We start from the raw sequence: 12,643 nt of genomic DNA, 5'->3' as shown, positions 1-12,643 counted from the left end.
TCATGTATTGCTGAAGCCTGGCTTGGAGAATTTTAAGCATTACTTTACTAGCGTGTGAGATGAGTGCAATTGTGCGGTAATTTGAGCATTCTTTGGCATTGCCTTTCTTTGGGATTGGAATGAAAACTGACCTTTTCCAGTCCTGTGGCCACTGCTGAGTTCTCCAAATTTGCTGGCATATTAAGTGCATCACTTTCACAGCATCATCTTTCAGGATTTTAAATAGCTCAACTGGAATGCCATCACCTCCACTAGCTTTTTCTCAGTGATGCTTTCTAAGGCCCACTTGACTTCACATTCCAGGATGTCTGGCTCTAGGTGAGTGATCATACCATCGTGATTATCTTGGTTTTTTCCTAGATAATAAATATTAAGTGGTATTTCTACTGAGCTTCTATTCTTTATAGTCACCACTAGGGGGCGCGTATAATTTACAGTCTACTAGATGCCACAGGGTAAAGAGCGTTTCAACATCCCAACCGCTAGGGTCCGTTCGGGCCCCTAACTTGTGCGCACGCGCGCGAGTACTCCTAGCCCAGATCCGGCCTGCGCAGGCGTTCCAGTGAGCACGCAGACGCCATTGATGGGACTCACCGGAAACTGAGAGGGAGGGGCTGGGGCCGCGGGGAGCGCAGAGGCGCAGGGGCTGCGGACGCGGAACTGCTGGAGTGCCGCCCGGCTTCGCGCCCTGCGTGTTTGCTTCTCCGCGGAGATGCCCAGCCGGGGTGAGCGACCCGAGGACGGCGCTGGGCCCGTCCCTGCTGAGAGCTCGACCCTGCACAAGGACGAGCTCAGCAGCAAGGTGAGTGCGGGACGAGGTAACAAGGCCCTCGGGCTGCTCACCGCCGGAGACGAGCCTCGGTGGCCGCGTGCTCCAGTCTCGACTTTGCCCTGCTGCGAGAGGTACAGTTAAAGGGACACCTTGAAACTTGCCCCGAGATTAGACCCAGATGGTAGTAAGGCAGAAGTTTAGTTGGTTTTATTTTTCTTATCAATTTTTAACATTTTTTTAAGTATCATACAGTAAAATTTGGCTCTTTTTCGTTTTCTCTATATTTAACATGTGTCTAAATTTGTGTGACCACCACCATAGTTGGAATATAGACAAGTTCCACGACCCTGAAAGACTCCCTTTATAGGCATGCTCTCCCCCGCCCAGAAGCTCTGGCCGTCCCTGATCTGCTCTACATCAAGACAGTTTTATCCTTCCCAGCACATCATGTAGTGAAATCACAGCTTATGCCTCTCCCAGTTTAATGTCTTTGAGATTCACGGTTGGATTTTTTTCTATGTACTCTTAGTTAAAACTTTTAGAAATTACCTCCCACCCTAGATCTGCTGCCTGCAGTCTCAGAAAATGTCAGCGCCATCCATGCAGTTGTCCATGCCAGTAACCTGGGAGCCCGTCTTTGCATCCGTCACGAAGTTCTGTCCTTTGTAAGGTGTCCTTTTATCACTGTGCACACTTTTAACCATCTTAAACCCGCCCCTTGCATCTGCCATAGGGAATCCTGCAAAAGTTTCCTAACTGGTCTCTCCTTAGCCATTGTTACCTTCTTCTCCCCTATCCTTCATTTAGCTGGAGCGGAGAAGGCAGTGGCACCCCACTCCAGTACCCTTGCCTGGAAAATCCGATGGATGGAGGAGCCTGGTGGGCTGCAGTCCATGGGGTAGCTAAGAGTCAGACATGACTGAGCAACTTCACTTTCACTTTTCACTTTCATGCATTGGAGAAGGAAATGGCAACCCTCTCCAGCGTTCTTGCCTGGAGAATCCCAGGGATGGGGGAGCCTAGTGGGCTGCGGTCTCTGGGGTCTCACAGAGTCGGACACGACTGAAGCGACCTAGCAGTAGCAGCAGCAGCATGCTCCTAAAAATGTTATTTCATTGTTGCTCTTCTGCTCCTCCCCTCACAAAAGGGAGCCAATATAACGCCATAAATGGAAAAAAGAAAAAAAATTTTTTTAACATTTGAAATGAGGATGGCTATAATCTTTCAGGTAATAGATGTCTGAGATAATACTTTGGTTCTGTCCCAAACTGACACTGGCATCTTGGGCACATCTCTGATTCCTCTGTTACAGTTTCCTTGTCTGAAGTTATAAAGTATACCTACCATTCCTAAAATGAATGGGAAAGTGCTATTCAAACATAAGCCTTAAAAGGAAGTTGTACAAATTCAGTCTTGGAATTCAACTCAATCTCTGTAATCAGTCACTACAGTGACTGGCAGCTGGAAAGCAGAAGGGTACACATCTGTGGGGAATGAATTTTCAGACTGCACACAGCCTGCTCTGATTCCTACCATAGCATGCCCTTTACTCTTGCCTGGTGGGCTCCTCCATGGGGTTGCAAAGAGTCGGCACGACTAAGCGACTTCTTTCACTTTTCACTTTCATGCATTGGAGAAGGAAATGGCAACCCACTCCAGTGTTCTTGCCTGGAGACTCCCAGGGACGGCGGAGCCTGGTGGGCTGCCATCTCTGGGGTCGCACAGGATGGGACACGACTGAAGCGACTTAGCAGCAGCAGCAGCAGCATGCCAGTTATACTGATGTATGACAGATCCCCAGGCGTCAGAGGTTACAAAATAACACTGTTTAGAGGCTCTAGTGACACTGTGTAATCAATCATGTTTGCAGTATCACTATCATTACTGAAAATTTTAAAAGAAATTTAGTTTCCATTTAGTTGAGCCCTGCTACTGCTAAGTCACTTCAGTCGTGTCCGACTCGGTGCAACCCCATAGACGGCAGCCCACCAGGCTCCCCCGTCCCTGGGGTTCTCCAGGCAAGAACACTGGAGTGGGTAGCTGTTTCCTTCTCCAGTGCATGAAAGTGAAAAGTGAAAATGAAGTTGCTCAGTTGTGGCTGACTCTTAGTGACCCCATGGACTGCAGCCTACCAGGCTCCTCTGTCCATGGGATTTTCCAGGCAAGAGTATGGGCTCTTATTGAGCATACTTTGATAATCTCTGATTTAGTAAGTTTTCTTTATTTCAATAGATTAAAGAACAAAAAGTTGTTGTGGATGAACTTTCTAACCTGAAGAAGAACAGGGTGAGTTATTAGCATTACTCTGAATACTATGTGGGAGGATTTGATATCAACTGTATAAATCTATGTATTAATCATAGTTGCTGATAATCTTTCCCCAACATATGCAATTGACATTACCTGTGAATCAAATGATACTGATTGTACTATGTTATCCTGGAGCTTTAGTCAATAATGGTATTTATTTTGTACTTGAATGTGGTGTATTCTTTTGACATAAACTTTGAATCTGTTGAGAAGAGAAGAAGCTATACAAGTGAATGTGGATAATTATTTTTTGTTTGTTAATTTTTTAAAAAAGATAAATGCTACCACTTCCTCTCCCTACCTCCTCAGGTTTTTACTCCAAGCTTCCAAATCCTTAACGTGGTTATTTAACTCCATTTTCATTAATGTATTCATAGATAAGCAAGCTTCTGCTTCGTGTGTCATTATACTGCCAAACATTGTGTTTTAAAGTTAAGAAATGATTTGAGCCCTTTAAAGCTTTTAAAGGTTACTGGATAACAGACAGGTTAGACATTTCTCATATGTGGAGTACTAGCAGTTAAGCTACAGTTGATAACAAACTTTGTATAAGGCAGATTGGCAAAATGTATCAGTCTTAAAGCTGTGTAATATTTTGATCTAGCAAATTCAGTTTGATTCCTATTTATAGGAATTGATACATTAGGAAAGTATCATGGAGTACACAGAAATTTAGTTACAAAGACATTCATCACAAGTTTTGATTTATAATAGTGAAAAGTTGGCAACATTTAAATGACCAGATAAACTATAATATTACTGACGAAAAATGGTATTAAGTATATTCAGAGAAAAAAAAGTTTTACCTCAGTGTTAATGGTAGCAGTTTCTAGATAGTTGGATAATGGGTGAGTTCTTTGTTTATCTTTATCTGCCAAGGTATTGTTCTGAACATGTTACTAAAGTTCAATACTAAGCAGTAATAGGGTTCAGAGTTTTGACATCTACCTTTTAGATCAAATCGTGATATTAGCCTAAATTATGTTTTGCAGAAAGTATATAGGCAGCAACAGAACAGCAACATATTCTTTCTTGCAGACCGAACAGAAATGCTTTCTGAAAGCAAAAGTAAGTTTTTTTGGTACATTATACAGAAACAAAAAGAAATTCTTTTGTGGGCTTTCTGTGGAAATTCATGATGGTGGCTAAATTATACTGTCTACAGCTGAATGTATAAATATATATATCTAAAGATTGGATGGTGGTATACCAGTTAATAAAATTAGTGGAATGGTTTGGTTTTCTTCAAGTTAGCCTTCCAATGCTGAGTTAACAGTAACAATAAAATCAAATTTAAGAACTACAAGATGTGTTAGAAAGCCACAATAATTAATGTAAGCTTTGGAATTTTAGTCAGATATAGGTATGAAAGATTATTCTACCAATTTCTGCCTTTTTGATTTTGAGTGAATTACTTTGAGCCTGCCAAGTCTTACGGAATTTAAATAAAATGATATGTGTATAAACTGTGCATATCCCAATGCCTGGGTCAAAATAAGCATTTAACAGCAGAAACTAGATTCCTAAATAATAAACATTCTTCATCAGAAGTCTGTTGTAAATTATTATTGAAACTAGCACAGTACATATGTGGTTCAGTCTTGGAAAAATAGCTTGTTTTGCCTTTTAATTACTAGGTAAAGCTTCAAGAATTTTTATTCTTTACTGTGTCTTCTCCCCTCTCCCACAGATATATTGGATGAGCTGAAGAAAGAATATCAAGAAATAGAAAACTCAGAGAAGACCAAAATCAAGAAATAGCCAGCTTGATTTTACATAGCAATGTGTGGCATTTGTTGTGCAGTAAGCTTTTCTGTTGAGCATTTTAGCAGAGATTTGAAAGAGGATTTACTGTGTAATCTTAAGCGACGGGGGCCCAATAGTAGTAAACAGTTCCTAAGGTCCAGTGTTAACTACCAGTGTTTATTCTCTGGCCACGTCCTTCACTTACGAGGTGTATTGACTGCCCAGCCTGTGGAAGATGAAAGAGGCAGTGTATTCCTGTGGAATGGAGAAGTCTTTAGTGGGATCAAGGTTGAAGCCGAAGAGAATGATACTCAAATCATGTTTCATTATCTTTGCTCTTGCAAGAATGAATCTGATATTTTGTCGCTCTTCTCAAAAGTCCAAGGTCCTTGGTCTTTTATATATTATCAAGCATCTAGCCATTCTTTATGGTTTGGTAGGGACTTTTTTGGTCGTCGTAGCTTGCTTTGGCATTTTAGTAACTTGGGCAAGAGTTTCTGCCTCTCTTCAGTTGGCACCCAGGCATCTGGAGTGGCCGATCAGTGGCAGGAGGTCCCAGCATCTGGAATTTTCAGAATTGATCTCAAATCTGTTTCCATTTCCCAGTCTGTCGTTTTAAAGTTGTATCCTTGGAAATACAATTCTGGGGGGGATGATAGCAGAGAATGTGTTAATAGCCTGACTGAGATTTCAGCAGACTTGCCAACATTTGTCTTGGTGGCAGTAAATGAAGCCAAACTGTATCTTAAAGAACCTGTTGTCCCTTTAAATAAGGCGTTGCCACAAGCTGCATTTGAGACGCATTGCAGCAGCATTTCCAGGAGTCCACTGACAAGAGAGACCCTTCGGGTCTTTCTTACTGATGGACACACGAAGGAAGTAGTTCAGCAGTTCATTGGTGTCCTGAGCATCGCAGTCAAGAGACGTGTCTTGTGTTTACCTAGGGATGAAAACCCCGCACCAAGCGAAGTTTTGAAAACTAATAACAGGAAAGCAAATGTCGCAATTCTGTTTTCTGGAGGGATTGATTCCATGGTCATCGCAGCCCTTGCTGACCATCATATTCCTTTAGATGAACCAATTGATCTTCTTAATGTGGCTTTCATGACTAAAGAAAAGACTGTACCAGTTAATTTTAACAAAAAAGGGAGAAAACAGAAAAATCATTGTGAAATACCCTCTGAAGAATTCTCCAAAAGTGCTGCTGCTGCTGCTGCTGCCGCCGCCAGCCCGAGTGAACAGTTCAATGTACCAGATCGAGTCACAGGAAGAGCAGGACTGAAGGAACTGCAAGCTGCCAACCCTTCACGGATTTGGAATTTTGTTGAAATTAATGTTTCTCTAGAAGAACTGCAAAGATTAAGAAGAACTCGAATATCGCACTTAATCCAGCCCTTGAATACAGTCCTGGATGATAGCATTGGCTGTGCAGTCTGGTTTGCTTCCCGAGGAGCTGGCTGGTTAGTGACCCAGGATGGAGCACGGCCGTATCAGAGCAGTGCAAAGGTATGACACAGCTGCTCAGAATTTCTGAGACCTAATTTTGACCCTTAAAGCTTTTAACGCAAGTTGCAAGAATATAGCGTCTTTTAATTGCATTTAAACTACAACACAAAGTATATGACTTTGTAAAAACTGGGCATATTTTACTATCTTATGTCTTTGCCTTGTAGATTTTTTCTGAAAATGTTATCTTTTGGGGTTATTTCTTTTTTAAGCTTTTACTTTCTGTACTGCATGGTAGGTAATATTGTGACATAGATTTCTCTCAACCTTTGTAGGTAGTTCTTACTGGGATTGGTGCTGATGAGCAGCTTGCAGGTTATTCTCGTCATCGGGTCCGCTTCCTGGCACATGGGCTGGAAGGACTGAATAAGGAAATTGAAATGGAACTGGGTCGAATTTCCTCTAGAAATCTTGGTCGTGATGATAGAGTTATCAGTGATCATGGAAAAGAAGCAAGGTAATTCTTGTCTGTTGCAGGGTTGTTCGGTAATTTTGTGAAAGCGGTGGACTGAACCTAAAAAGGAGACTTGTAGGTCCCTTTTTCTTTGGATACTTGTCCCAGTGAGTAACAGGAGCAGCAGTATCTTGGCTTTGTATTACAGTTGGTCAGAAGCAGTGATGGAGAGGAGCCAGAGGAACAGTGTTTCCAGAACTCATTCTCCAAGAAATGGCTTTACAGTAATTTTCAAAGGTGGTACAATGACGTGATTAAAGGCTACAGCGAAAGACCGTAAAACTTGAGGTAGTGAAATACTGAGGGGAGGTATTTCAAGGGCTCTGTTTTGTTTGAAATGTTTGCTTTCTTCCCAAGCTTCCTCCTCCAGTGTTACAGAGCCTGACTTTGTAGACATTTCTTGTATGTACAGGCATACTTGGAAGTCCAGCATACTTGGAAATCCTGCATGCTCAGTTCCAGACCATTGCAACAAAGCAAGTCAAATGAATTTTTTGGTTTTCCAGTGCATACAAAAACTATCTTTATACTATGCTGTAGTTTATTGAGTATGCAGCAGCATGCTTTTATGTTTGCTGTATTTAGACGTAAGTATGTATTTAGTATTTAAAATATGTATTTATGTATTTAGACATAAGTAAACATAACATGTCTAAATTTTTACGTATATACCTTAATTTAAAAATACAAAACAAAAAGCAATCTCAGTGATAACATCAAAGATTATTTATGTTATCACATATCATCATAAGAAATATAATTGTTCTTGTTTTTGTTGTTGTTTAGTCGCTGAATCATGTCCAACTCTTTTTGCAACCCCATAGTCGCTCACCAGGCTCCTCTGCCAAAGGGATTTCTCAGGCAACAATAGTGGAGTGGGTTGCCACCAGTTCTTCTCCAGGGATCTTCCTGATCCAGGGATTGAACCCAGGTCTCCTGTACTGGCAGGCAGATTTTATACCACCGAGCCACAAGGGAAGCCCAACAGATATAACAAGAAAAATGTGAAATATGGAAGCATTTCCAAAAACGTCACCCAGAAACATGAAGTGAGCAAATGCTGTTGGAAAAATGGCACCACTGATAGACTTGGCTCGTCACAGGGTTGCCACAAACTTTTAGTTTGTTAAGAAAAAAAAAAAAAAGCAGTCTCAATGAAGCGCAATAAAACAAGATCCATACTGATTTAAATGGTGGTTCCAGTACTGGAGTCCCCTCTGTCATAGGTGTTTTGAACACAATTTAGTCATAAACATTCCAAGTTATTTTAATAGTTTCAGAGATCAAGGCACTTACATGTGTATATTCTTTTTTAATCTTAGGGATTTGTGTTTACCTACAACATATTTCTGATGATAGTAAACACATGCTTGAATACAACTTTTTGAAGCATTAAGGAAAAAGATATGTCATTGAATTATAAAAAGCAGAAGTTTGTTCAAGTAGGTTAATTTATTAAGTGGTAGTTTTATTGCAGGGGTACAAGCATGCAAGGAGTCCAAATGAGCCTTGTGGGAGTTGGAACATCATAATATACCAGCTCTGGGATGTCATTGTTTCTTGTCTCTACTTTGTTATTCCCATGTTGCCAGTTCTGACGTGTAAAATTAACATAATTTTCAAAATTTTATCATAAAGGAATAAGTAACACCACAATACAAAGTGTATAAAATGTTTTCCTTTTGAAGTGTATCTGTATATGAGAGATAATTCAGCCCATTTCAGCTACGTTAGAGAAAAGAGAATTTATTTTATTCAGTAAAAGCAGTTAATTCTGAAAGACCCCCCGCCACCCCGCCATATGATACTCATGGATAAAAATGGATATGAAGAATGTTTAAAACAGCTAATGCAGAATTGTAGTTGAACGAATACCACTATGGTGGCTGGATCTAAACCAGTTTATTACGGATTTTGGCATACATATTAACCATATTCTATTAATTAGTTTCTCGTTTAAATTTGCTTTCACAATTCATTTTTATAAAATATTCTGTTTAAAGAATGCCTTTACCCTTTCCCATCTCTCTGCTTAAGCTAAAGTAAAATATAAAACACTAGTGTAATTGCGGATGGGGGAGGGATTCAAGTATTTTAAACAAACAACAGAATTTGCTAGGAAATTAGGGGAACCTAAAGAGCAGAGAGTTGTATTCCTTAAGTTCAGTTTCTTTAGACTTGTAAAGAGCAGACACAGGTTGACTTATCAACTCAAGACCATGCTTATTTTCAAGGCATTCCTGAAGATACCTTATGAAACAATTTGAAATTATTTCTTGACATCATAGGCTTAATTTGTTTTATTTATTGAGGGAAAAATTTTTTACATTTTAGAATGTGTATTAAAATTAGACAAGTGTTGTGAAATAGTTTTTAATGTGATTAAATTTTAGCTGTAAAGTTATATAAATAGAATATTTTTAATTTAGAAAAATTGTGCGTTCAATAATTAATTTATACCTTAAATTTTAGCATTGAATAAAATACAAACAATCACAAGAGATAACTTTTTTTAATTGTGGTTATACTTTTTATTTTAGATTTCCTTTCCTGGATGAAAATGTTGTCTCCTTTCTAAATTCCCTACCAGTCTGGGAAAAGGCAAACTTGACTTTACCCCGTGGAATTGGTGAAAAACTAATTTTGCGTCTTGCAGCAGTGGAACTTGGTCTAACAGCCTCTGCTCTTCTGCCAAAGCGGGCCATGCAGTTTGGATCCAGAATTGCAAAAATGGAAAAGAATAATGAAAAGGCATCTGATAAATGTGGAAGGCTCCAAATCATCTCCTTAGAAAACCTTTCTGTTGAAAACTAGATCTTTCATAGTGTAACAACATTTACTGAATGGTAGTTTTAAAATACTCTGCTGCTTTATTATTGCATAATGTGTTTTTAAAGTTCATTACATGAATTTTTATATAACTTTGTAGAGTAGTGCAACCAATTTAATCAAATTGATACTCCAGAGAAAGAGATTACACTTGAAAGAACAACCTGGATATTTTAAACTGTGATATTAATATTGTTTTGAACTCTTACATGGTTATGTCCCACCAGCGCCACTGAAAAAAGGCAGCTTTTATGGACTCTCTTCATGGTAGCTACATCCAGAAATACTAGTAACTCAATTTGTTATTCTTTAACAGACGAGAGAACTAAGGCTTTTGAGGTTCACACTCCTGAGTGATGTGTGGTACATCTCTTAAGACAGCTCACGGCCCTGCTCCGAGAACTTTTGAAGACTATTTTGAATATTCTCCTGTCCCACAGATCTCTAATGTCCCTCTGTTTTCCCATTGTCAGTTCATGACCTGGGCGTTTCACAGAGAAATCAAAATCAAGCCAAGGACGACTTGGTTTTCCCACACCAAAAGTCCTAATTTACCTGTGTGTGCACCCATCCTTTTCTCCCTTCTTGCTATTAGAGAAATGTATTTAAAATGTTCTAATATATACCAATTTAAAATGCATATCCCTGGTCCTGCATCTTCCATCTCTTGCCTCCCATTCACCTTCACCCTTTCAACCTTTTTACCTATTTACTGAAGTTCACTCCAACCAGACTTCCACCCACAGTATTCATTCGTGACCATGATACCAAGGTCACATTTGGCATCCATCCCCGCTTAGGGCTGACACCCTTTCTAGGTCTGGACACACTGTGGTTCTCCTAAGTATAGTGGGAAAGAAAGGATACTAGCAGGCGTGTGTCAGGGCTTTCCAGCTGGCTCTAGTGGTAAAGAACTTGCCTGCCAATGCAGGAGACGTAAGAGACGTGAGTTCGATCCCTGTTAGGAAGCTCTCCTGGAGGAGGGCATGGCAACCCACTCAACAGTATTCTTGCCTGGAGATTCCCATGCACAGAGGAGCCTGGTGGGCTACAGTCCATAGAGTCACACAGTTGGACACAACTGAAGCAACTTACCACAAGCATGTGTCAAAAGATTTTCACACGCTCTGAATTTATTTCCCATCAAATGCACTGTTCAAACCAGATTCAGATATTACCTGAATAGCTTTCAACTGGACGACTTCGTGGTCCTGAGCACTAAATTGATGCTCCTAATGAGAGGAGATAAACTTGAGGTTTGCCCTGCACCCCAGAGTTCAGTGTAATGATTTTTATAACAGTATAGTTCAATACTAAAGATACCAGGCACTAGTCTGAATTTTACGTGTATTAATTTAATCAACTGAATCTCTAAAGGGAATCTCTTGTTCACTTGTTCTGGCAGGATACTCTGTGCATGTTTTTTGGTTTTTGGTTTTTGTTCCGTCCCCAAAGGGCCTGATTTTTTACAACTTTTTTGATACCTAACCCCATAAACTGGAATGAAATTCTGTTAATCCTTCAAACAAAGCAAAAGTCTTTCCCAAGATCCCACATAAAACAAACTATCTGCATACCTGAACAAAACCTTTTAGGTAAAGAAATTTACATTACTAATACTTCATAAGTGCAAACATGCAATTCCTAAAGAAGACCGTGGTTTGACATCCCTTGCCCTGGGAAAGCAATAACAAATTTACTAATACTACCACCACAGCAGCTAAAATAATGACATGGTTGGACTAAGAGAAATTCTACCTTCAAACAGTTAAGCAAAACCCTGCTGCTGCTGCTAAGTCGCTTCAGTCGTGCCCGACTGCGACCCCATAGACAGCAGCCTACCAGGCTCCGCCCACGGGACCCTAGGCAAGAACACGGGAGTGGGTTGCCATTTCCTTCTCCAATGCATGCATGCATGCGTGCTGTGTCACTTCGGTCATCTCTGACTCTGTGTGATCCCACAGACAGCAGCCCACCAGGCTCCTCCATCCCTGGGATTCTCCAGGCAAGAACACTGGAGTGGGTTGCCATTTCCTTCTCCCACCAAAACCCCCTCTGTTGCTAAATTCAGTGAAAGCTTTGGGTTCTCATCTCCCTTGACCTAGAGCAGCATGCAGTGAAGTTGGCTTCTGTGACCACACTTGGCTTTCTGCTCTCCTGGCTGCTCGCTGTTGGTATTCTTCCCTGGCTCCACCCTCTCCACATGACCTTTAAATAAATCCCTCAGGTCTCCATCCTGAGTCAAGTCTCTATTCTCTTTCATGGTGATTCCAGCCATTTCCCTGGCTTCATTTACCCTAAGCCAGCCCGAGTGTATTCATGTAACCCAAGTTGCTGCTTTGAACTCAGACCTTTGTATCTAAGGCACATCTGACATCTCTGCTTGGTTCTCTCACAGGTAAAACTGAACTCTTAATCTTGCCCTGATCCTGCATGTCTGACAAACTTAGGTGTCGCTACATGACCACCTTCTTTTTAAACTTTCCCACTACTCAATCTGTTACCAATCAGCTCTCCGTACTTCTCAAACGCCCCTACTCAAGCCTGTACCTACCCTCTACTGCCAAAAATCAAGCCCAGACTCTTGGGATAAAGTTCAGAATCTTTAGCCCTCACCTACCTCCTCATCATATTTTTGTGTCCACGTCTTTCTTGTTCTCCATACAGAGTTTTGTTCCATTGCTCAAAAGTTGAACTTTTTTCTCAGCTCAGTTGCTCGTCACCTGTTGCTCCCTATCCTCGGAAAGCTGCTTCTCCAACTCTCTGCGTGGATAGATCTTTCTCAGGCTCAGCTTAAAAGATCACTTCCTCAGGGCAGCCTTTCCCAGCACTGGTCTTAGTTAGCATTCCTTCACATGCTGTTATTACATCATACACTTACGGCATTGTTTAAATACAGCTGTGTGCTTATTGGAGGAACTAACCTTGGGGCTTCACGTCTGCCTTTTCCAGGGTCTCCAGTGCCTAGCTCATAACCAGCGTTCTGTAAGTGTTTATTGAAGGCAAGTATGATGGTAGAGGAGGGA

General features: G+C 40.8%; 1 protein-coding gene across 2 annotated transcripts; it reads left to right on the top strand.

Moving 5' to 3' along the window:
• The first annotated feature begins 634 nt into the window (after positions 1 to 634).
• LOC128066729 (asparagine synthetase domain-containing protein 1) lies at positions 635 to 12,442 on the top strand. Of its 2 annotated transcripts, none has more exons than XM_052659839.1 (4): positions 635 to 802; positions 3,005 to 3,058; positions 4,075 to 4,150; positions 4,773 to 4,961. In XM_052659839.1, exons 1-4 carry the CDS (start codon positions 713 to 715, stop codon positions 4,841 to 4,843), a joined length of 291 nt encoding a protein of 96 aa, XP_052515799.1. In that variant the 5' UTR covers positions 635 to 712; the 3' UTR covers positions 4,844 to 4,961. The 2 variants fall into 2 exon arrangements, with proteins under 2 accessions (XP_052515799.1, XP_052515791.1); XM_052659831.1 differs by lacking the exons at positions 635 to 802; positions 3,005 to 3,058 and adding exons at positions 6,610 to 6,791; positions 9,329 to 12,442 and having other exon boundaries at positions 4,083 to 4,150; positions 4,773 to 6,334.
• The last annotated feature ends 201 nt before the right edge of the window (positions 12,443 to 12,643 follow it).

This window comes from Budorcas taxicolor, chromosome 2, assembly GCF_023091745.1.
Source record: "Budorcas taxicolor isolate Tak-1 chromosome 2, Takin1.1, whole genome shotgun sequence".
Lineage (NCBI taxonomy): Eukaryota > Metazoa > Chordata > Mammalia > Artiodactyla > Bovidae > Budorcas > Budorcas taxicolor.
Note: the sequence above shows the minus strand (reverse complement) of the source record. Positions and strands in the feature narration are given on the sequence as shown.